This window comes from Corvus hawaiiensis, chromosome 13 (assembly GCF_020740725.1).
Source record: "Corvus hawaiiensis isolate bCorHaw1 chromosome 13, bCorHaw1.pri.cur, whole genome shotgun sequence".
Taxonomy (NCBI): Eukaryota; Metazoa; Chordata; class Aves; order Passeriformes; family Corvidae; genus Corvus; species Corvus hawaiiensis.
The window spans coordinates 20,353,584-20,376,162 of record NC_063225.1 but is presented as its reverse complement, the minus strand read 5'-3'; the positions used below and the strand labels follow the sequence as shown (position 1 = coordinate 20,376,162).

General features: G+C 53.5%; 1 protein-coding gene across 1 annotated transcript; it reads right to left on the bottom strand.

Moving 5' to 3' along the window:
* Positions 1-88: 88 nt before the first annotated feature.
* Positions 89-22,379, bottom strand: EDC3 (enhancer of mRNA decapping 3). Its single transcript, XM_048317397.1, is given in 8 exon segments — positions 89-3,314; positions 4,494-4,711; positions 6,100-6,253; positions 12,969-13,056; positions 13,058-13,305; positions 17,072-17,385; positions 18,576-18,779; positions 22,361-22,379. Coding segments are annotated over 7 exon segments (1,521 nt in total). The 5' UTR covers positions 18,740-18,779; positions 22,361-22,379; the 3' UTR covers positions 89-2,979.
* Positions 22,380-22,579: the final 200 nt, after the last annotated feature.

The following is a 22,579-nucleotide window of genomic DNA, read 5'->3' as shown; positions in this document are numbered from 1 at the left end:
TGGAATCACTGAGGGGGAGTGGCCCCGTGTGTGCCCCGGCAGCAGGAAGGTTCTAGGAGGAGAGCAAATAAAAACTGCACACAAGAGCACACATGAAGAGTTGCACTTTATTTCAGGGCATCCTCCCCCGCAGTGGCAGGAATTGGTCGTTACAAACATCAGGTCACAAACGGGGTTACCGAGCAGTGCCACAGCAGCGCTCGCCACCTGTGCGGGCCCACAGCAGCACCCGGGGGCCCTTCCTGTGGTGCTGGGGCAGGTGGGCATAGGAGCTATCCCAAAAGCAGCTACAGCAGTGCTCCACGCTTGGAATTAACTCTGGCACCGTGGGGGACGGGGAGGAGGACACCCAGACGCCTTTCTGGGTCTCCAAGTGCTCCAGAAGTGCTGACACCTCACATTCCAGGGTGTGAAGCCGGTGCTTCCTCAAGAAACAGCTGCCTGTGAGGGGAGGTACAGCCAAATACCCCGATCTCCCAGACGGTGAGCACAGCGCCGCGCTGCCTGCTGTGCCCTGAACACCCGTTCCCTACACCAGGGCGTGAACCCTGCTGGTGTGCAACACTGTTCATTTTTTGCTTCGCCGTGGGGAACCAGTTCAAGGCTGGCACCACGCAGGGCCTCAGTGCTTCCCAGAGCCCCATCCCTGCAAAAACACCATCACCTGCTTCTGTGCCCTCCAGGCAGGGCAGCTTCACCCCTGGACTATTCCTGCCCTGCTCTGTATGTACAAGCTACAGTTCAACAGCCAAACCCAGAAAGGGCAGGAAAAACCTGCAGAAAGCACAAATTGAAACAGCAAGTCTCCTACTGAGTGTCTCGAGCAAAGAGAGTGAAAATAAGGGGACTAAAGCTAACACTGACTACAGCAACAACCTTTTCAACCCGCTGCTGCTCCCGGAAAAAGATCCGAGGCACCAGCCGAAAAAACAAGAGAGGCAGAGGGAATCGTTGTGTTTGTGTTGTGAAAGACCACCACGCTGCTGTCCTGTCCCAGTCAGAACCACAGGCTGGTCCATGCCACCGCAGCTGGGGCTGCACCGTGGGGCACAGCCCCCGCCCTGCCCCCAGGATCGAGGGCTGAGCCCCCACCCCAGCACTACCGAGAGCAGCAGAGGGGAACCAGGGCTGCAGCCAGCCAGGGCAGAGCCCTGGTCCTGCTGAGGTAGATATGGCAACGTGCAGGGGGGAGGCCTCGGGGTGAGCCCCGTGCGCAGCAGCCTCCTGGGCCCTCCCCGGCGCTCCACGCTGCCAGGCCAGACTCAGTAATGCTTCTTTTCCCTCCTCGTTTGAGAGCCCTGGCCTTTGTCCTAACAGAGGAAAGGGAAAGACAAGTGCCCGACTAAAGCCCCAGCTCGGGGCACAAGCGGGCCTGTGGGGATGGTGAAGGGGACTGGAGCCACACTGGACTGGTCCCTGTGCTTCAGCCTCCAAAGGGATCCGGCTGCCCTCGACAAGGCAGCGCCTGGAGCTCTCCCAGGTGCCAGAGCAGGGGCTGTGCGAGGCGCAGGTGCCTGCAGGAGCGCGGGGGGGGAAAGGTGTGAGAGGAGCAGTAGAGCTCCCAGCACTGCCACACTCCCAGCTCCTCCCAAGGAGCAGCTCGGCCTTCCAGCACCTCCTGCTGCGGCAGCGCTCCGTGGCTCGGCTGCGGGGCACAAAGCCCTCCAGGGCACACAGAGCCAGCTCGGTGGGGCCCAAGCTGATCCCCAAAGCCAGCTGGTGGTTCCTCAGCTCGCCCTTGCTCCAGGCACTGCACCAAGGCCAACACGACGAGCACAGGAAAGGATAATCCAACACTTCTGGCAGGGCACGGGACAGCACTCAGCACCAGAGCAGGTTTCCTACGGAAATTCCACCCAGGACCCCTGCCACAGCCCTCCAGGAGCACAGCAGCTCTCCCCACGCCCTCTCCTGCCAGCAAACAGGAACCAGCCCCTCCTCAGGCCGATTCCCAGCACGCACACAAGCCCACCTGCACGCAGGCTTGGATTCCAAAGGGAATGAACAGATCCGTGAGCTACTTCCCAAACCACACCAAATGCTGCAGGGATACTGGAAGGACGGGGGAACTCACCCCAAATACCCCCTGCACCATGCACTGTCCAACAAACCCAGAGCAACCCTGCCCTGCTTCACTCCCCCGTCCCTGGTTCAGCCACTCGCTGGGCCAGACAAAGAAAGAACAAAAGAAAACAACCCCAAACCCCACGAGTATCCTGGAAAAGTTCTTTTCCATACCAGGCCTCCATCCCACAGACCTGGGCTTCACCCACGAAGCAAACAAAGAAAAGCCAACAGTATGTACGAAATAAGGCCCAGCTGAGGAGGGACATCGGCGTTCCCAGAGCATGTGTGAGCCTCTGGCTCCTGCCACAAGCTTTCCAAACAGGGAACCCTCTCCGTGAGGGGCTGGAAAGGAGAGGGAGCTACAACTGCCTTCCGGAACACAAAACAGGGGACGGGGCAGTCAAAAACAACATCGGAACCGAACGAGATTTCCCCTCAACACAAGGGATTTCTACACAATCAAGGGGTGCTGTTCCCACCAGGATGTCCTTGCTGGGAATATCCAACCAGAAGGACCAGAAACACATCTCAAAGCACCAAACCACCCTTTTTTGTACCACGTGCCAGCCAGGGCTGGGCAGCAGCAGCCACCTTCGCCGGGGACAGACACCATCGTCCTGCACGCTCCTTCATCCCACGGCACGAGAGAATGAAAACGGCTTCGCAGGAACATTCTCTTCCTCCTTATTTTTTTTTGTTTTGTTCGGGGTTTTTTTTTTTTTTTTTGCTTCATTTTATGATTATTCTATTTTTTCTTATTAAATACACAGCGTTTCCTCTGGAAGGCGAACCCTCCAGAACTTCACATCCTTGTTAAGGCGTCACGAGGCGTCCAGCCGGGATCCACTGGACAGCTTGGTTTCACAGAGCTCCTCCCCTCTCCCTTCAGAGCCGGGGGGGGCTGCACGGGCTCTAAGTGGAGTGCAGGGGGATGACGAATTTGCAGCCAAAGGGCGAGTGGTAGTTGATGCCCACCTCCTGAAAGACCTTCTGGGGGATGCCAATGTCACAGAGGTACACGCGGCCCGCACGCTCGCCCAGCGGCAGCGGTAGCCCCAGGGCCAGCGACCACTTGGCGTCGATGCCCAGCTCCATCTCGCTGATGGGGGGGTCTATGCTCAGCACGGGGGCCCGGTTCTGGTTGGCCCAGTCCACCACGGCTTTGTACCAAGGCTGGTCTCTCAGAAAGGCATTTTCGTGACAATCCAGGCAGTTGATCACTAGGTCAACGGGGGTGTCTGGGAGGTCTGAAAGAAACACAGACATGGCTCAGAACCAGCTGCAACCCCTGGCTGAGGCTGCACTGCCAGCACATGTGGGGTTTGGCCTCCACTCTCGCTGCACAGCCCGGCCTTGCCTCCTGTCCTGGCCATCCTTCCCCCAAACAGACCAACACTGAACAGCTCTGCAGCACTCTGGGGCCAGAACCTCCCTCAGTGGCCAGCACGTGAGCAGCCCCAGTGCCACTGAGCTCACCGGGCCAGGCAGTCCAGGGGAGCAGCGGGGCTCTCTTTCCATCACAAAGGACCATTTTCTATTCCACAAGGTGAAAATACAGCTGGTTTTCTGGAACACAGCAACTGTGCTGCACTGCTGCCTGCCCCACTGAGCTCTGTTGCTCTCACCTGCTGCATCCCCTCACCTGCTGCATCCCCCTCACCTGCTGCATCCCCCTCACCTGCTGCATCCCCCTCACCCGCTGGACCACAAAGTCCTTGGTGCAAAATCATGGAATGGTTTGGGTTAGAAGGGACCTGAAAGTTCATCTCATTCCACCCCCTGCCATGGGCAGGGACGCCTCCCGCTATCACAGGTTGCTCCAAGCCCCGTCCAACCTGGCCTGGAACACTTCCAGGGATCCAGGGGCAGGCACAGCTGCTCTGGAAAACCTGTTCCAACCTTTTAGAATGTTTTATAGTAGGCAAGCAGCTCTGGCAGCAGAGCACAGCCCTAACTGCCAGGTTTGTTTCTCCCCAGAAGTTTAAATGAAGCAGGTTAGAAAACGACTGGTGAAATGCCAAGCAGAAGCCAGCACTCTCACAGGAGCTATTTATCCTAGGGAATACCGAGATGGGAATCCTGACAGCTGCTGGAAGTGGCTCAGCAGAGCTGGCTGCTGCTTTGCAACAGCAGCTGGACACTCATTCCCTCCCAGTTCCAACATGCTGAACAAGGCAGCCCCTTATCCTACAAGAACAGTTCCATACGGCAGCTCTTCCGGATTTGTTCCCACCGGAAACATCTGCGGCAGCACAACTGCTCCTCTGTTGTGGCTCTGAGTGCCTGCTGTCCCTGCAGCCTCCGGGCAGCCACCCAGGCGTGCCAGTGCCACTAGATGGTGCCAGGGGAGCGGGCAGGCGGCGGGAAGCCGTGCTGGAGAAGCCAGCCCTCCTCCCCGGAGAACCCAGGCCTCCTCGGCCACTCACCTTTGACGCTGGACACCTGCTGGCCTTGTGTCTTGCTGAAAAGGTTCAGCTCGTTGGTGATGGACTCCAGCATCTTGACGAAGTTGGGGAGGAAGAGGATGACGTGGACATCGTGGTTGGACAGGTGCCGGCCGCAGCTGATGCCCTGGGCCCCCTTCACGTGGGGGCCGCACAGCAGCGCGACCGTGGGCCGCTGGTGCACGTTCTTGGGGTTCAGTCTGAAACACAGGCAAAAGGGACTGTGAGTTAACCCCAAAGTCTCTTACCTTCTTCCTGCGTGAGAAGAAAAAAAAAAATTAAAAAAAAAAAAAATCAGTAAGATGCAAATTGCCAGGTGTTCTGCAAATCTGCCATCGCTCTCGAGAAGCAACCCACATCCTTTTGTGGTGCTGATGCTGCTCCGCTTGCAGGTTCAGAGAATCACAGACTGGTTTGGGTTGAAAGGACCCTAAAGGTCATCCAGTTCCACCCCTGACATGGGCAGGGACACCTTCCAGAGGACCAGGGTGCTCCAAGCGCCAATGTCCAGCCTGGCCTTGGGCAGTGCCAGGGATCCAGGGGCAGCCACAGCTGCTCTGGGCACCCTGTGCCAGGGCCTCCCCATCCCCATAGGGAAGAATTTCTTCCACATATTTAACCTAAATTTCCCCTTTTTAAGTTCCTGATGAAGGGTCCCTCTCTAGTTTCCTCACAGGCCCCTTCAGATACTTGAAGGTTGCTCCAACCTTCTCCTTCCCTTCAAGACTTCCCTGTACCCACAGCTGAGAGCACAAGGTCCCAAGATCTCTGACTATAAAAGAAAGCTAAAAATCTGGGGTGAGCTTCCTCATCAGAAGAGTCACAACTAAAAATGAAGAAAAATCATTTCTACTCCCTAAGCTTCATCAACTGCACGATAAAGTTCAGTTGGCCTGGAAGCCATCAGGAATTTCAGCTGCCTGTGTGTCACCCCTTAGTGCTCTCCATCAAGTGATCGGGTCCTGGTAAAGTGCTCCTGAATAAGCAGATGGAGACTGCAGGGTTACCACCTTTCATTTCGAGAGCAATTAATATGGAGCAGCTATGAACACCACAAAAATACAGGTGCAGTTCCTGCCCACATGGGCAGCTACGGAAGTGCAGGCAGGGAGCAGAGCTCGGTAAGAGTCAGCACGAATGCTCCTGCAGAAAGCACCGAGTGCACTCCGGGGCTGCTGCAAACAGCCCTCCAAGGAGCAGGATGTGCTCAGGTGAGCTGCAGATGCCTCAAAGCTGAGCTAGCCTTGCAAAAATCCACGCAGTGCTTTGTTTCCGTGGGCTGCCTCCTGCTTTTATTGACGTGGTGAGATTGTAAAGTGCCAAGACAGCAGAGGGAAGGCTCATTCAGGGGCTGAAAGGACGAGCTCATTACGTGTTCTGCAGCGCCTTCACCCACCTCAGGCAGCACCTGTGAGAAGCGAAGCTCCCTGAAAAGCTCCCAGTGAGGGGCAGGAACATCTCACCTCTGCTTTGTCTGTGAGACAAGGGGCACTCACGGGGTGCAGCAGCCAAAAGGAAGCCCTTTGGCAGCAGTGACCTGAGAGGGCCTTGTGAGCCCCCTCCCTCCCCCCAGAGGCACCTCTGGTACCTGTTGGGCCCCCCGAGGAGGCTCAGGGCCATCTGGCTGGCACACACCCCTGTCATCTCCAGCCTCCGCTCCAGGGTCAGCCCGTGCTTCTCGGCCACCGACAGCAGCTTCTTGTGCAGCTCGTAGGACACGCTGGGGACCACCAGCCCCGAGTCTAGGGGTCAGAAACAGGGGAGGGAGGCACAAATGGGGACGATCAGAGACCCAGAAACAGCGGCAGCGAAAAGGCTTGTTAGCTGTTACCAAGGCTTTGCTTCACCCACGCTCCTTCCGAGGCCATCAAAGGAATCCAAATTATTCTCAGTGAAGCAGAGACAGCTAAACACAACTGCTGGCTTAAAATAACACTTCCACAAAAATTCAGCAGGCAATTTTAGCAACACATGGAGTGAGAAGGCTTTTGTGACTTACAGATGGGATATCAGGGTTTTCGTTACTGGTCTCCAGGCCAGCAGTGCTTTAACCCACCACAAAGTACTCCTGAGCACTGTGAAAGTCAGGAGAGCAGCTGTGAAGTGGATTTCCCACCAAAAAGCTTGGATGTGTTACGCTTCCTGACACCGGTCCCCACAATCCCAGAGACCACAGCAAAACAAGACATCCCACGTCTGCTGGTAGGTGTTCCCATGCCAGAAGGGCTGCTCCAGACACAACAGCTGGATCACGGCACACCGAAGCAGCAGGGAAATGATCAAAGAACAAACTCGGCAGAAAAACACTTCCCAGGTGCTTTGGAGAGCCTGGGCTAGCGAGCTGGGAAATGCTCCAGCATTTGGATCAAGAGAAAAGAAACAAGAGAGGTTTTGTGAAGTGCTGAGAACTGTCCAGCCTGGCCTTGGACACTGCCAGGGATCCAGGGGCAGCCACAGCTTCTCTGGGCACCCTGTGCCAGGGCCTCCCCACCCTCCCAGGGAAGGATTCCCTCCTGATATCTAATCCAAACAACACATCCCAGAGTGCCTCCAGCCACAGCAACCAGCCTCTTCATTCTAACTTTTCTCCAAAGACAGCCCTTCACTGTGTTTAGGATTGTCACTACGTGGAATCAGAACATACTCTGTTCTTCTCTTGAAGCATCCTGCAAGGCCTGGGTGTCCTTAGCTACCTCCCAGCTAAGCAGCAGCACAGATTAATTCCCTTCCCTTATGGGATGGCTAGAGCTGGAGCACAGCTGCAGCAGGAGAAGCTCTCAGCTACACAAGGAATCCCAGCCGAGCCCGGCGGCCAGCTCCCACTCTGGGACAGGCAGAGGAGGTGCACAGGAGTCAGGCACCACGGAGCAAAAAGGTCCAGGATTAAAAGCAGTGCCTGCTACAGCAAACATCAGGTCAAAAAGTGTGAACTCGGTCCCTGCACCAGCTCCTCTCCTCTCAGCTTCCCCCGTGCTCAGCAGCCCTGGGTCACCCTCACGCTCCCCCCAGCCCCTCTGCCTCTGAACTGGGGGTGACAGCAGCCCCCGGGGTGCCCCTGGCAGCCTAGCTGGGCTGGGGCTGCCCGTGCTGTGCTGCTGGGGGAGAGCCGTGGGAGGGTGACACGGCCCGGTGGAAAGGCTCCGAGGGGAACAGGCACCGCTCGCACGCCCGCCCCGGGAGGAAACCCGGCCGTTACTCGTGGGCTTGGGCTCCTCTGCACACAGCAAACGTGACGAGAACCAGCTCTAACGAGCAAGGGCCGCATGCAAATGAGAAGAGCAGTGTGGATCAGAGCTGTGAGGAATGACGTGCGCTGCTGTACTTCCCCAGGGCGCCCCAGTCACCGATCACCAAGTCAAGCTCTGGCGGAAACGGGGGGGTTTTGCACACCCTGGGGTTTTCACAGTGGGCCCAGAGGTGTTCCTGCAGGGTGACAGCAAAATGCAGCAGAGCAGACACTGCTGCGTCCTCCTGCACTTCATTCCTGGCCTCACCAGCGGGGCCTTCGCAGACAGAGAGGGCCCAACGTGTCCCAGCGCTTGACCCCGCACGCGAAGCGCCGATGAGGTCACCTCCGCTCCCAGGCTCCCGGGCCAGGCCAGCAGCCATCCTGTTATCAGTCATCCCCGAGTGCTGATAGCAGCCCTGAGCACTGCAGCCCAAGCAGTAATAACGGCGGGGCTGTCCCAGCGGGCACGCCCTGCCCCGGGCCCGAACGCCCGAGTCACGCAAGCCCCGCTCTGCCACGCTCCCATTCATGGCTCTGCCACTGCATCTTGTTTTTCAAGCTTCAGGGAAGATCTGGAATGAGTGACCCGAGGTCAGGATCTCTCCCAACATCATCTGCTAACCCCAAAAAAGGCAGCTCCCGAACTCTACTTTTGCTGCATCTGAACCATCCCCAAATCCCCTGCTTCAGTTCTGCACCAACTCCCCAAACTAGATGGACAATCTACACTCTGTATGCACCCAATTTAGCACAGATCTTCTCCATCCCCATCCACATCCTTCCCTCAACCAGCAGCTTTAGGAAAACTGCATTTACCATGGGCTGGCTGCCACCAGTGGGTTAATGTGAGGGGGTTACTGGGAGGCAGTGATGAACCGGCATTTAGCACGCCAGTCTGTCCTAATTGCTCCCTCTCAGGGGCAGGCTGAAACACCAAGAGAACTTCCCTTCTTCGCCCTCACGCAAGGTCCAACCAGTCAGACTGGCTCATCAAAAGCAGGCCCAGGGAGTTAAATAAACTCTGGCAGAGAGCAATCAAGGAGGCGACGTGTAAACCCACAAACAATAACACCACTGCCACAAAACGGAAGCCCTGCCAACTTTAATTATGTTTGGGTTGGACAGGGCATCTTTATTGTTTGCTAATGAAGGCAATAAAATAAATTAGCCCAGGCCTTTTAATATTAAATAAATGTATTTTACAGCTGCCTGGGAAAAGAAAAAAAACACCAACCCACAAGGCAGATATAGACTAAACAGTTTTGTGACACGAAGAGTGACACTGGGTGGATGAAAACGGCCTGTGCCAGCAGAAGGGCTGAGCTAACTCTCCAAAAGCTAAATAATTAAGAGGTTTTCCCCCAACAAGCCCTGTAATGCTGCTGGGATGTCCAAATGCTTCCCAAGCTTGCAGCGGCAGGGAAAAAGGAGAGGGTTGATGCTAGAGGAGCTCAGTGCTAAGGGGTTGAGTCCCATCTTTTCCCTTGGCTATTGCAGCATCTCTCCAGCTCCAGTTCTCTGCTAAAATAAACCCAGGCAAGGCACAGGAATGGGTCAGATAGAATTAGACTCAGGATCTCCTGCAAGCTGTCCTAGCATCGTTAACTCTCTCCTTTGGCAAGGAATAACCCCAGGTCCCAGAGCGTTACGGTGTGGCAGTCCCACAGGCACACCAGGCACACGGGACATTCCCTGCTGCCTTCTGCCGGTTGCAAAGCTGGAACCACCTGCCTGCAGACTCAGCAGAACACATTTGCTGCCCCTCAAACACCAGTGATTTTCTCCACAACCTTAAGGGCTGCTTTTGTTAATCATCATTATTTTTAATTACGGCAAATCCTGCGGGAGTTCTGGCTGACCTTCCAGTGGGAGCCTCCCCCAGCATTAGTGCACAATTCCCTCCAGCTGAGCAAAGAACTGCCAGAGGGACAAAGGGACTCTGCCCCATGACCACTTTGTTTGCTCCTGTGGATGGCTAAAGAGAACTTCATTTGCACTCTCCTCAAGCCAGCCCAGAACACTTCACACATTCAATATACACAGGGCACTCATCCAGCCACCGAAGAGCTAAAAGCTGCAGAGAGGAGAAAAGTCAGTCAAGGACAGGGCACTCCAAAGGAACAGCCACACTCTTGGCATCACTTCACAGAACACACCCAGCCTTGGTTCTGAGCTCTGATCCTGGCACAAAGCTCTGCCTGCTCCTGTTTTCTTCCACCATCTCCTTATTGTGAAGAAGAAGGGTTGTTTGAAGGACAGACCCTGCTGCAAGCTCCTCTGAGCCCCAACACTCCTGTAGAACGTTGGCTTTGCTAAAGGACCCAGCCTCAAAACACAGAGATGTTCAAACACAGGAGCTGTAGTGCCAACAGAACGAACAGAGACAGACCTGAGCCAACACAATTTAAATTCTCCAGCTGCACAGCTCTGGAAGTAGAAAAAGGCAGCTCACACCTCGTGCAAAAATCAGCCTTTCCAGAGAGGCAGTTTTTACTAAACAATTACATTTCTCAGTAAATAAAGAGACCAACAGCAGTCAGCCCAAACCAGTGAAGACTAATGGTGTGTTTAGGAGGGATTCACATGTGGAGTCCCAGGGGTGGACTCAGCTCAGCCACAGCCAAAGACCCAGTGAGCTCCATTAGCTCCAGGTTTTCACTTCTGGCTGGAACAGATTCCCACCTTCTTCATTCCCTGCTTACTTCCAAACCACAGGGTTGTGCCTTCCTGACAGCCTGGCTCCACAAAACCGGCTCTCAGCAAAGCATCCCAGTGGACAGAAGTGTTCATCCTACACATTTCAACTCACTCCAGTCAGCAATAAAATCCCAGGCTGGAAGTCCTGCAGATGAGTCTTTTGGGGAACTCAGAAGACTAACTCAAAACTGACATCAGCAGCTCAGTTTTACCTCTGCACCATCCTGGTTATTCCCTGCCTCCATGGCATCAAAAAGCAGGCATTGATCCAGAGACAGGGATCCCACAGTGACAAGAGCTGGATATTACCTCCCTGCCAATCTCCAGCACCAGTTTTGTGCTGTTGCAGCAGAGAATCTCTGTCTCAGTCAGGATTCTATTAACACAATCACCTCTCAGACTGGCCCAGGGTAAAAAAAAATAGCAGAAAGAAGTGCTTTGTCAGAACTAGGAAGTGCTTTTTGCAAGGAGAGCTTTCCTTGGGAGAACAAACTCTGGAGGGAGAATCCTGCCACAGACACATCCAAAATCAAGGCTTTTGGAGCTCTTGGCACTCATTTAATCATAGCAGCTGCTCTTTGAGCCGCTAAGAGGCAGGCTGCCTACAGCTCAGCACCCTCCTTCCAGCTGCTAAACAAAGGGATTGGGGTGGGTTTCTTTCCACGAGAAGTCCATCATTACTCCAGGCACAATGTCCCTCTGGCTGCCAGGGACAGCGGGCAAGCTACAGCTGTTTACCAGAGCCTCTGCTGGACGGCCAGCAGCACTCCCTAGGCAAGAGGAGACTTCCTCAGTGGCCACAAAGGCAGGCACCCTCTGTGGGAAACATCCCTGGACACCTCTCTCCTCACTGCCGGGCCTGTGGACGCGCCCGGCTCGGCGCAGGCGGCTGACGGGCACTGCCCCCGGCGTGACACGCCAGCCTTTCTTCCAAACAAACCTACAATGCCCAGGGGACACCAATCAGCCAACAGCAGCTAATGAGGCCAGCGAGACCCTGCAAGGCCCGAGGGGAGTCGCTGACCACCCTCCCTGGGCAGCCCTGCCAAGGGCAAAACAAGACACTTTTCCTTTCGCCGGGCTCCCCTCAGCACAACCAGGATCCCAGAGGGAAGGACGATGGAATGCAGCAAACAGGATTGTGTTTTCATGCCTGGATTTACTCACTGCTGCTCATTGCATGGCAGTTTTCCTCCCAGGAATTCTACTGCTAGAATCCCCTACCAGCCATCCTGCTCAGACTGGCTGCCAACAGTGGCTTAGCTTTTGTTTCAGACTAGACATCCACAGAGGCCCCATCTCCTCTCAAACAAGCCAGCTGGAAGATGGATTGACAAGGAAGAAATTTGAAAAAAACCACAAAATAGATAGGAAATCACACAGAAAATGAAGAGGTGCTTATTCCCACAGCACACGGGCAATCAGCGCAGCTTCTTCCACAGAGATGCTGAAAGCTTGGGGAGATTTAGAAAGCAAGAGGTTAAATTAAGCAGAAAAAAGCACCATTAATACTGAACTCTCACTGCTGCCTCAGGAAGTCTTAAAATTGTGAAAGACAAAGCAGTGGAGGAAAGTCTCACTGCACGTTTCTCTCACTTTTCCTTGAGGATCCTTGGAAACACAACACTGAGCTGCTACAACCCACTGTGTTTTCCTCTCACTCGAGAGCAGAACGGAACAATAGGAAGAGGAATGACAGAAATGGAGAACTAGGACATTGTCATATCCCAGAGCCACTAAAAAAAAAAGGACTTTTCAAAACTGAAAAGCAGCAGATCATTACAAATCCATCAGCTTCTTCCCCTGAAGCGTTTCACACCCCAGATGGAGTTTCCAGGCAGAGGATGAATGACAGCCCAAGGAGCTGCTCACACTTCTGCTCAGGCCACCAGGATATCAGCTGGTTTGAGTCCCTGCAAGAAGAGCTGAAATCTGAGTTTATTCTGATGTGGAAAAGAAACGTTCCTGGAATGCCAGATTTCCTTCACTCCTACATTTTGCAAGTGCTTAAAAATCAAAGGCAAGATATCCCAAGGAGGCTACAGTTACCTGGAATTTGGAGCTAAATGTGCCATCAGTTCTTTTTACATGAACTGTATTTAAACCCACGCAGAAAGGGAGAACTACGACCCAAAGAGTGCCAGAAGCACAGAAAGTCTCCCGAAACCATGAAAGCACAAATCCTGAGACCATCCCTCCATCCCTCTGCAGAGCCAGCAGTCAAGTCCACGTGGGTTCACCAGGCTACTGAAATCCAAGCAAGGATTCAAACACCTCTTACTCAGTTCCCAACCATCAGCTTTGTTCCCTACTGGAGCAACCCTTACCTTGCTGGCCTCTCTGAGTATTTGTTATCTCAGAAACACTGCAAATAAAGGCTCTGTGTAGACTCACAAATCCAACCTTACGTGAACACTGCCCTTGCTTGGACCACATTAAGCTGACAGACACCCCTTGGAGCAAAAATCCACCGTGTGTGCCCCCCCAAAAAGCAGCAGCTTGGGTCCTTATGAGGAAGGGAGGTGGCATACCCGTGCAGAATTCCTTGTGAGGGTTCTGGGGTACCACAATCCTTCTGTAGACGATGGGCTCCGACTCCAGGATGTTCTCGTCGTGCCGGGTAGCGAGCGGGTTTCTCGTTAGGGGTCCCTCGGGAGCGGGTGCCGCTCCTCCTCTCGTAAGTCTCGATCTCTTCAAACACAGCTGCCTTGTCAAAAAGGGCCAGGTTGCCCTCGAAATCAAAATCAGTGTCTGGGATTTCGTCGATGTCGTCCCCAAAGCACTCGTCGTCCTTGCTCTTCATCTGCCCGTTCTTCAGCCCACTCTTCTTCGGGGTCACCTGGTTCGGGTGGCGGCTGCTGGACGACCCTAAGCCAAAAGAAAAGCAAGTTGAGAGCGTGTCCTAAATGGAAAAAGGCACTTTCTCAGCAAATTTTGGGGGAGAAGGGAGCTGCTCCTTACAGTGCCCTTGCTCAAGGGAGCTCATGGAGCTCATCCCTGGCTTTACTCATGCTCAGCTGAGCCAGCAGAGAACAGAACAAGAGCAGCAGCAAAGAGACTTCTGGGGACTTCCCACCGGCAAGGTTACAAAAACAAGCTTGTCCACGGCAGCAAAGGAGCTGCTTCTCCACGTTTTATTTAACCCCAGCCAGTGTCACATCAGCACCAAGGTTATCAGCTGTGACCCAGGAGCTCTCCTATCCTGAGCTCGTGTTCAGACAGGAGCATGACCCAAGCCACTCTCTGGAATTTCCCTAGATTTCAGAAACTACTGTAGGTGTTTTCTTCCATATTAATGGTCTTTATGGGAGAACTTCAAACCCTGAATGTAAAGGATCTCTTTTTCCTCACCCTTGATATGATTTCTCGTTCCTGTTTCATTCTCCTCCTTATCCATCACCTTGTATGTTGGAAGACACTTCTTTCCAATCACAAGTCACTGGGAAAGCCCAAATTCTCTGGAGTGAGACTGATGAACGTCTCCTGCTTAGGGCTGGAGATTAAGAACTGATCCAAATATACAATTACGAGGTCAACTTATCCTTTAGTTGCTTATTTCTTCCATTATTCTTCAGGTCCAGGCAGTATTAATTTGTCATTCCCAGTGTTACATTTGCAATTACTAGAAAATATTTCATGCCAATTCCTGCAGTTACAGGAATCACCTACAGCGTCCAACAGATGGAGTAAGTTCTCAAGCCAGAACTGCTTGCTCTACTGAACTATTTCCTGTTGTTGAAGATAATCCCCTTTGTGAGGGATTCACACAAACGAGTTTGAGAGAATTCGTTTGCTAACACAGGAACAAGGAATTTCAAGCCATCCAAGGAGACTCAGCAAACATCCCAAAAGATTTGCAATAGCACAGACTCCACAAGCACCCCTCAAGTCAGCTGTCCCCTCTCTAAGTGCAGACAGGTCCAGTTTCAGCACGTCCACCTTCAGCCATGCTGAAAGGCGACTTGCTGAGGATGTGAACTTGGTTTATTCCCAGTCAGGGATGCATTGTCTCAGCCAGGATTCATTTCAGACACTGTGGGACTTGGTTTTTCTGGAGAATCGGTTGATGACTAACCCAAAAGCTTTCCCAGTCCCCACAGCAAGATCCTAAATCTTCCAGGCTTTGCATTAACTTCCCTTTAAGAAAAAAACCCAAACACCCTTCTCAAGTGAGAAGGGTCTATGATAATGCACCATTTGTCTCGGAAGGACAGACAGCAGAATTCCAGAACTGTGGTGACAAAACACGGTTTAGGAGAGAGAAAAGGGTAAGGCTTCCCAGGAAGGATAATTTCAGTAGGCACACTCATTTCTGTGCATAGTTTTGAAAAGCTTTTTGGTAACAACTTCCTCTCTGTCCCAGATAAAGGGTTCCCAAACCAAAGGTGACACTTAAACCACTCCAAAGCGGGACGGGACTCGGTTTGGAACTAAACTGCCACTGCTGAGGGAATCACAGCCACAGCTGCTGCTATGAAGGAGGAAGATGAGGAATGGAAACACAACAGGTCGAGTTCTCCCAACACCCAGGAACTGCAGGTCAAGCAGAAGCCGGGGACTCTCAGGGTTCAGATGAACAAGCCGGAGCCTGCACTGCCACAAAGGCAAAGCAGGCCTGCTCCTTGTGTCAGTGTCAAGTGTTTGGCCAGCTCAAGCTGCTCCTGTCACACTCCCTGCCAGATCCCTCTGCAAACAACTCCACACTCCCCTCAGCTGCCCTGAGACTCAGAATGTGGGGCCAGACACTGCCGTGCAGCAGGACAGGAGCAGCTGATGTGAGCAGTGTGTAAATGCTGATGGAACAAAGAGCTGCACCAGAAAAGCTGGAGAACAATGGCTGGAAAGCTCCCTGCAGCCACAAACAAAGGGAGCCAGGAGCCTACCTCATCAAAATGAGCCCCACTGGCACTGTGGTGGGCAGCTCCCTAATCCCTCCTGAGGGGTGCCAGCTCTGGAATACTGCTGACCCCACAGCTCTGCCCTGCCTGCCCCACAGCCCCCCAACGGAGGCTGCACAGAACATGGCACAGGCCTCCCGAGAGCTGGGAGCAAAGTTAGGAGTTGTTCCTCTTCAAGCACCGCCTTCGAGACAGGAAAAATGACAGCTGGTTCTGCTCAGGGGAAAGAGGAGAGCCAAAAAAAGGGCAAGGGGAGGAAAGCAAAGTCAGATCTCCTATTCCAGCTGCTTTTGGATCACAACTTCCAGCGCCTCTGCCCTGCATGGAGCTTGTTGAGGGGAGCAGCTCCTCAGGCGCACAGAAAAGCACCTCCCTCACAAGATAAACAATCCTTCCCGGGCTTTTTTCGTTTCTGAGGAATAAAAACCCTTTCACGTACAGCACGCAAGCAAACACAGTCTCCAGCGAGCTGGCTGCCTTCCTGAGAGATCCCTGTGGGAGTGTTTGCGGCCAGCCCTGGCACGACGAGCCCGCTGCCAGCACAGCACTGGAGCCATTGTTGGGAAACCTGCGCTGGTGTTTGTTGTTTATTGATTCCTGGCACACCAGTGCTCCAAAGGGGAATTCTGGCCCTGACTTGGCACGCTAGAGGCCAACAAGAGGTCGACTTCCAGCTGTAGGACTGAAGTTCTGGATGACATCTCAGCCCACTCTTCCCTGGACTCCTGCACCCACCACCTGCACAAAGCCAGGCCCAACTCCATCCCCCTCCCAAAACTCACACAGCACTTACCCTACGCTCCAAATACACACATTTTACACCATTTCTGCACCTCCTTCATCCCAAAAGAAACCCAAGCTAACAATCCACACCAAGGACCTCGCTCAACCTGCCTCAAAGGCTGTAAAAGTGACCTGCTGTGCTCATGTGAATCCAACACGAGCTGTTTGTGGATTGAAGCACTCTCTGCTCACCCCAGATCTGCCAAACACCCTGAAAGGGGTGAAAATAACCCAGCTGTCGGTGGGTGAGAAAGAATTCCAGAGGTCTAGGAATTTCTCCCCAAAACCACAGCCTTAGACCTGTTTAACTGGCCTGGCCCACCTCGGGTTGTTTCTTTTCTGACTGCAAGGAGGGAAAAAACAAAGTCATGGAATTACGAGGGATGCATACTGAGGCTTCAACAGTGAAGTCATGGAAATGTGCTGGACACACACTGGCATTTCAGGAGTTGGATTATGAAGATCTGCAAAGGAAGATAGCTCTGAGGAAAAAAAAGTGAACAAAGGCAGGTTTGGCCCAGTTTTGAAGATTTTTATCAAGAGAAATAAAAGTAATGGCTGTTTGACTTTGGGATGCTCTGACTGTATCCTACATCACCCTCATTAATCTGTATTTTCAACAACACAGCCAGAATCCATTTGTAATTCTGTATGGGGTGCTGCTGTAATAGGTTATGGTACACAAGCCTTAAATAGAAAAGCTTGATAATATTGCAGTTTGCTTGCAGCTCCTTTTAGAGGAAAAGGCTGGAAGCTGGGCAATCTTCGAATAGGAAAGACAGCAAACTGAAGAAATCTTTGGCATTAGACATTGTCTATGCAGACAGAAATACATTCTGTGTCAGAATAACACACAGGTGGCACAGGGGAAGTTTCCAGCCCTGCTGGCAAAGCTCTTGCTGAAGAAGGGAAGATGCTGGAGCAGGAAAGCTCTGGGATGTCCCCATACTCACAGGAATTGTGCCTCCGACGGAAGCCTTTGGACTGGGTCAGCGTTTCCATGTGTCGATCCATGTAGCTCTTGGAGCACTGCTGCTGTGGGGAGATGACAATGTCCTGGCTCTTCACATCTGTCCTCCTCGGGATGTTCTGTGGGGCACTGCTGGACATTGGCTTCTTTAGGACTTTCCCAGTGCCATTCTGGCTGGGCCCCACCTGGCACCCAACCCCGGGGATTCCCATTTCCATCTGCTGCAAGTCCCCACATTGTCTGCTGTCCCCCGGCCCCGGGATCTCCAGAATCTTCAGCTCAGTAATGTCACCTGCCCTAAAAGCAGCACAAGAAAACCCCACAGTCAGGAATTTAGCACACATCCTGGCAAAAAAAAAAACAACTCCCAAGGAAAAACATCCAGCGTTGTCCAGTGGGACTGTTCCGATGCCATTATCAATAGGAACAAGGGAATAAAAGGATTTTAATACTCAAACACACAGGGCGTTTCCACAGGCAGCAAAATGTTAAACTGAAATGGCAAATCTTCAAAATAACCAGTATTCCTACACTGCACCTGGATTTTGTTTGAAAGGTTCTGTCTCCAGCTGAAACAGGAATCAGTCCAGCAAAAAATGGAAGCAACTGGCCCAGACCTTTGCAGAAATCTGCATTAATTTAACAGTTTCTAGCTAATTAATTGCTCTCAGCCTTGAGGCTGCTGTTACTTTTAATCCGTTTCTGCAGACAGCTACCCTCAGACAAGTGCAGTTCATGCTCAGACAAGGACGGTACTTCCCACTTCCACAGAAAAAAAGGATAAAGAAACCTAATCTAGCACTGGGCACAAGCCAAAAGGAAACAAAGGAGTGATTATAAAGACCTCCATTTGCACTGACTGCAAGAAATACATCAGGAATTAGGCTCTTCTAGTTCTGACTCAGCATTTGTTCAAGTGGGATATGAAAGCAGAGAGACTTCCACACATCCCCTGGAAGGACGTGGCTGTTGTCCTCCCTCACTGTCTCTCTTGAAAATCCAAGGGAAAACAAATAAATTAAGAGTATTGACTTTGTGGAGTCAATCTTACTGAAAAATGAGTGACTCAGAGCCTTAACGACAACATTCCAGGGAACAGGAAAATGTCCAGTGATGAGTGACTCTTTTTTCTATTTTTTAAGCACAGAGTTGCCGGTGGGAAAGAACTGCTGAGAGGGCAAAGCTTTAAAAAAGTATTTCAGCCCCCTAAAACCCCAACAACAGACTGTACACACACAATAATAGATAAATATATATTTGTGTATATATACACGCAGTCTGACCCCCAAATAACCCCGCCTCCAACTCCAGGATCCGAGCCAGGAATTAATCTCCTGCACACAAACTAACACAAACACCAGAGGCACTCAGCAGCAGCGAGGAAATTTAGGGCAAAGAGGTCACGTCTGAGGGAATAAAAGCCCCCATCCAAAGCACCCCCAGCCCTTGCATGGGACAAGGCAGGGGGAGAAAAGGCAGGCACTAACCTGAAGGTGACTTCTGGCACGAGGCATTTGACCCCGTTGTGGAAGGGCCGCGTCAGGGAGATGGTCTGGCTGACCTGATCCACAGCAGACACTCGGCCTTGGTAGACTCCCAAGCTCTCTCCACAGTTAATTGACACGATGCTGCCCAGCCAGTCCGTAGCCATATTTCTGGCACGGAGCTGCTGTGAAGAGACACAGGCCTGGCTGTAACAAGATGCACAAAGTGACAACCTGAATCAGCATCAGCGCACCCCCGGCCCACAGCCCTGGCTCCCTCCCAGGCTGCGGCTTTGTCAGCTCCTCTCCGCTTTGTGGGGAGGAAATAACATCCCTACGGACACCACCGATCCCAGCGGGAGTGGAAATCCCTGGATGGGCCTTTGCCTTTCCCGTTGAGCAGCAGATCTTTGTCTGACTGAGTTCAAGGCTGATGCTTCCAAGAGAAATATTTAGCACTGCGTCCTGCCTGTGGATGTTCTGCCTGGGATTTCAAACTGGGAATTTAGTTTGGGCATATGGACGCCGGGGCAGAACAGCTCCAGTGAATATTCAGCAGTGAGAGGAACGATCTCTGCACGTGCAAATGAAAACCAAAACCTTTCAGGGAACAGAGACACAGGGCGGGAGGGGAACCCCAGCCAACACCTCTAAAGGAACAGAGAAACACAGAAGGGGGGAAAATCCCAAACACTGGAGTCCAGGACAAAAGCACCCACGCTCTGCAGAGGCAGGGTTAGCATCACTGCCACAATTAGATCAATTAATTAAGAGATAGTTGCTCTCCTTCCCAGCACTCGAGTTCTGTCAGAATCAGGGAGGAATGACTCCAATTTGTTTAGACACATGTTTCCAACGCTCCTGGAAGCAGTTAAACAGCTCCTTTGATCTGAGATTTCCTAGTGACAGGCTCACGAGCATCACAGAGAGCGAGAGCCGTGACAAGCTCCTAAATGTACAGATTTGCCTTTCATGCTGCAATCAAAGAGGGAGAATGTTTGATATTTACTGTGAGCAGCACAAAGAAACACAGGAGACAGCCCAAGGAGAACAACATCCACATATAAATCACGTTTCTGGGAGAGGCAGATGGATTCTCTGCAAGCCAAGCCTCTTGGAAATAGATGCAAGGAAAAAAAACAAACCTGGATGAGGGGGGAAAAAAAAAATCTCACTTCCCCCAACTTTCACAGGAATGAAAACAGGGGATGTTTCAAAGGGAAGAAAACACGAAATTCGGTCACTAAGCCATAAATCCATCAAGAGCAGCCTCCTCTCCTTCCTGTGGATGTGTGTTTGTATTAACCCATGATGACAGTGTCTGCATTCCAAGGAGATGGCTGATAAAAAGCACTCTCAAAACACAGATAACACATCCCTGGGTATCCACAGGAAAACTGAAACTTCATTCCCTTTCCTGTTTTCTTTTTAATCTCCCTTAGGAAACGCGTGAAAGAGCTCAGCACACATCCCCACCTTCCACAGATTCTTTCTAAAAATAAGAGCTGCCTTTGAGCAAAAAAAAAACCAAAACCCCAATAAATCTATGTTTGAGTGCAAATATAAATGAAACTATCCCAGGGTTGGATCAGAGGGGGGCTGCGTCCAGCCTGATCCTGCAGGAAAACACAGGGCATCCCACAGGTAAACACGTGGAGCTCCCACAGGTAAATGCAAGCCCCCCCATAGGTACACACCCCAAAGGGCAAACACATGGGCCTCCCAAGGTAAAAAGGGGATCCCCAATAGGTAAACACAGAGCTCCCACCATAGGCAAACACAGACCCTCCCCATGGATAAACACAGACCCCTCCCCCCATGGATAAACACAGACCCCTCCCCCCCCCATGGATAAACACACACCCCTCCCATGGATAAACACAGACCCCTCCCCCCCCCATGGATAAACACAGACCCCTCCCCCCCCCATGGATAAACACACACCCCCCCCCATGGATAAACACAGACCCCCCCCCCCCCATGGATAAACACAGACCTCCCCCCCCATGGATAAACACACACCCCTCCCCCCCCCATGGATAAACACAGACCCCTCCCCCCATGGATAAACACAGACCCCCCCCCCCCCATGGATAAACACAGACCCCCCCCCCCCATGGATAAACACAGACCCCCCCCCCCATGGATAAACACAGACCCCTCCCCCCCATGGATAAACACAGACCCTCCCCATGGATAAACACAGACCTCCCCCCCCATGGATAAACACACACCCCCCCCCCCATGGATAAACACAGACCCCTCCCCCCCCATGGATAAACACAGACCCCTCCCCCCATGGATAAACACAGACCCCCCCCCCCATGGATAAACACAGACCCCTCCCCCCATGGATAAACACAGACCCCCCCCCATGGATAAACACAGACCCCTCCCCCCCCCCATGGATAAACACAGACACCCCCCCCATGGATAAACACAGACCCCTCCCCCCATGGATAAACACAGACCCCCCCCCCCCATGGATAAACACAGACCCCTCCCCCCCCCATGGATAAACACAGACCCCTCCCCCCCATGGATAAACACAGACCCCCCCCCCCAATGGATAAACACAGACCCCTCCCCCCCATGGATAAACACACACCCCCCCCATGGATAAACACAGACACCCCCCATGGATAAACACAGACACCCCCCCCCATGGATAAACACAGACCCCCCCCCCCAATGGATAAACACAGACCCCCCCCCCCATGGATAAACACAGACCCCTCCCCCCCCCCATGGATAAACACAGACACCCCCCCATGGATAAACACAGACCCCTCCCCCCCCCATGGATAAACACAGACCCCTCCCCCCCCCCATGGATAAACACAGACCCCCCCCCCCATGGATAAACACAGACCCCCCCCCATGGATAAACACAGACCCCTCCCCCCATGGATAAACACAGACCCCCCCCCCATGGATAAACACAGACCCCTCCCCCCCCCATGGATAAACACACACCCCCCCCCCCCATGGATAAACACAGACCCCCCCCCCCCATGGATAAACACAGACCTCCCCCCCCATGGATAAACACAGACCCCTCCCCCCCCCATGGATAAACACAGACCCCTCCCCCCATGGATAAACACAGACCCCCCCCCCCCCATGGATAAACACAGACCCCCCCCCCCATGGATAAACACAGACCCCTCCCCCCATGCATAAACACAGACCCCCCCCATGGATAAACACAGACCCCTCCCCCCCCCATGGATAAACACAGACACCCCCCCCATGGATAAACACAGACCCCTCCCCCCATGGATAAGCACAGACCCCCCCCCCCCCCATGGATAAACACAGACCCCTCCCATGGATAAACACAGACCCCTCCCCCCATGGATAAACACAGACCCCCCCCCCCCCCATGGATAAACACAGACCCCTCCCCCCATGGTTAAACACAGGGCATCTCCACAGGTACACATAGGTCCCCCAACAGGTAAACACAGGGAGCCCCACAGGTAAACACAGGCCCCCCGTAAATAAGTACGGCCCCCATAGGTAAACACAGAGCCCCCTCAGGTAAGCGTGGGGACCCCAAGTTAAACACAGGCGCCCCACAGGCCTCCCACCCTCCGCGGCTCCCCCGGCCCCACCTCCCCACGACGGCCCGTTCAGGCCGGGCAGGGCCTGGCGCCGCGGCCGCGCTTCACGGGAGCCCAGGAGAGGCTCAGCCCCCTGCGATGGCGCCATGCCGGCCCAGCCCGCTCCCTCCGAACTCCCGGGGCGCCGGGCCGGGACCCCCCCGTTTCCCCCGTGGCCCTCACCCGCCGCCGCCGCCGCCGCCGCTCCCGCCTCAGCGCGGCCCCTCCGCCTCAGCGACGCTCGGCCTGGCGCCACTTCCGGCCCCGCCCCCCGCGTGCGGCGCTCCGGCCGCCGGCGGGGCCATAGAGACGGCGTGGGAGCCGCGCTGCGCGCATGCGCAGTGCCCGCCGCGGGAGGGAGCCCGGGCCCTCCGGCGCCCGAGTCCCAGCCGAGTCCCAGCC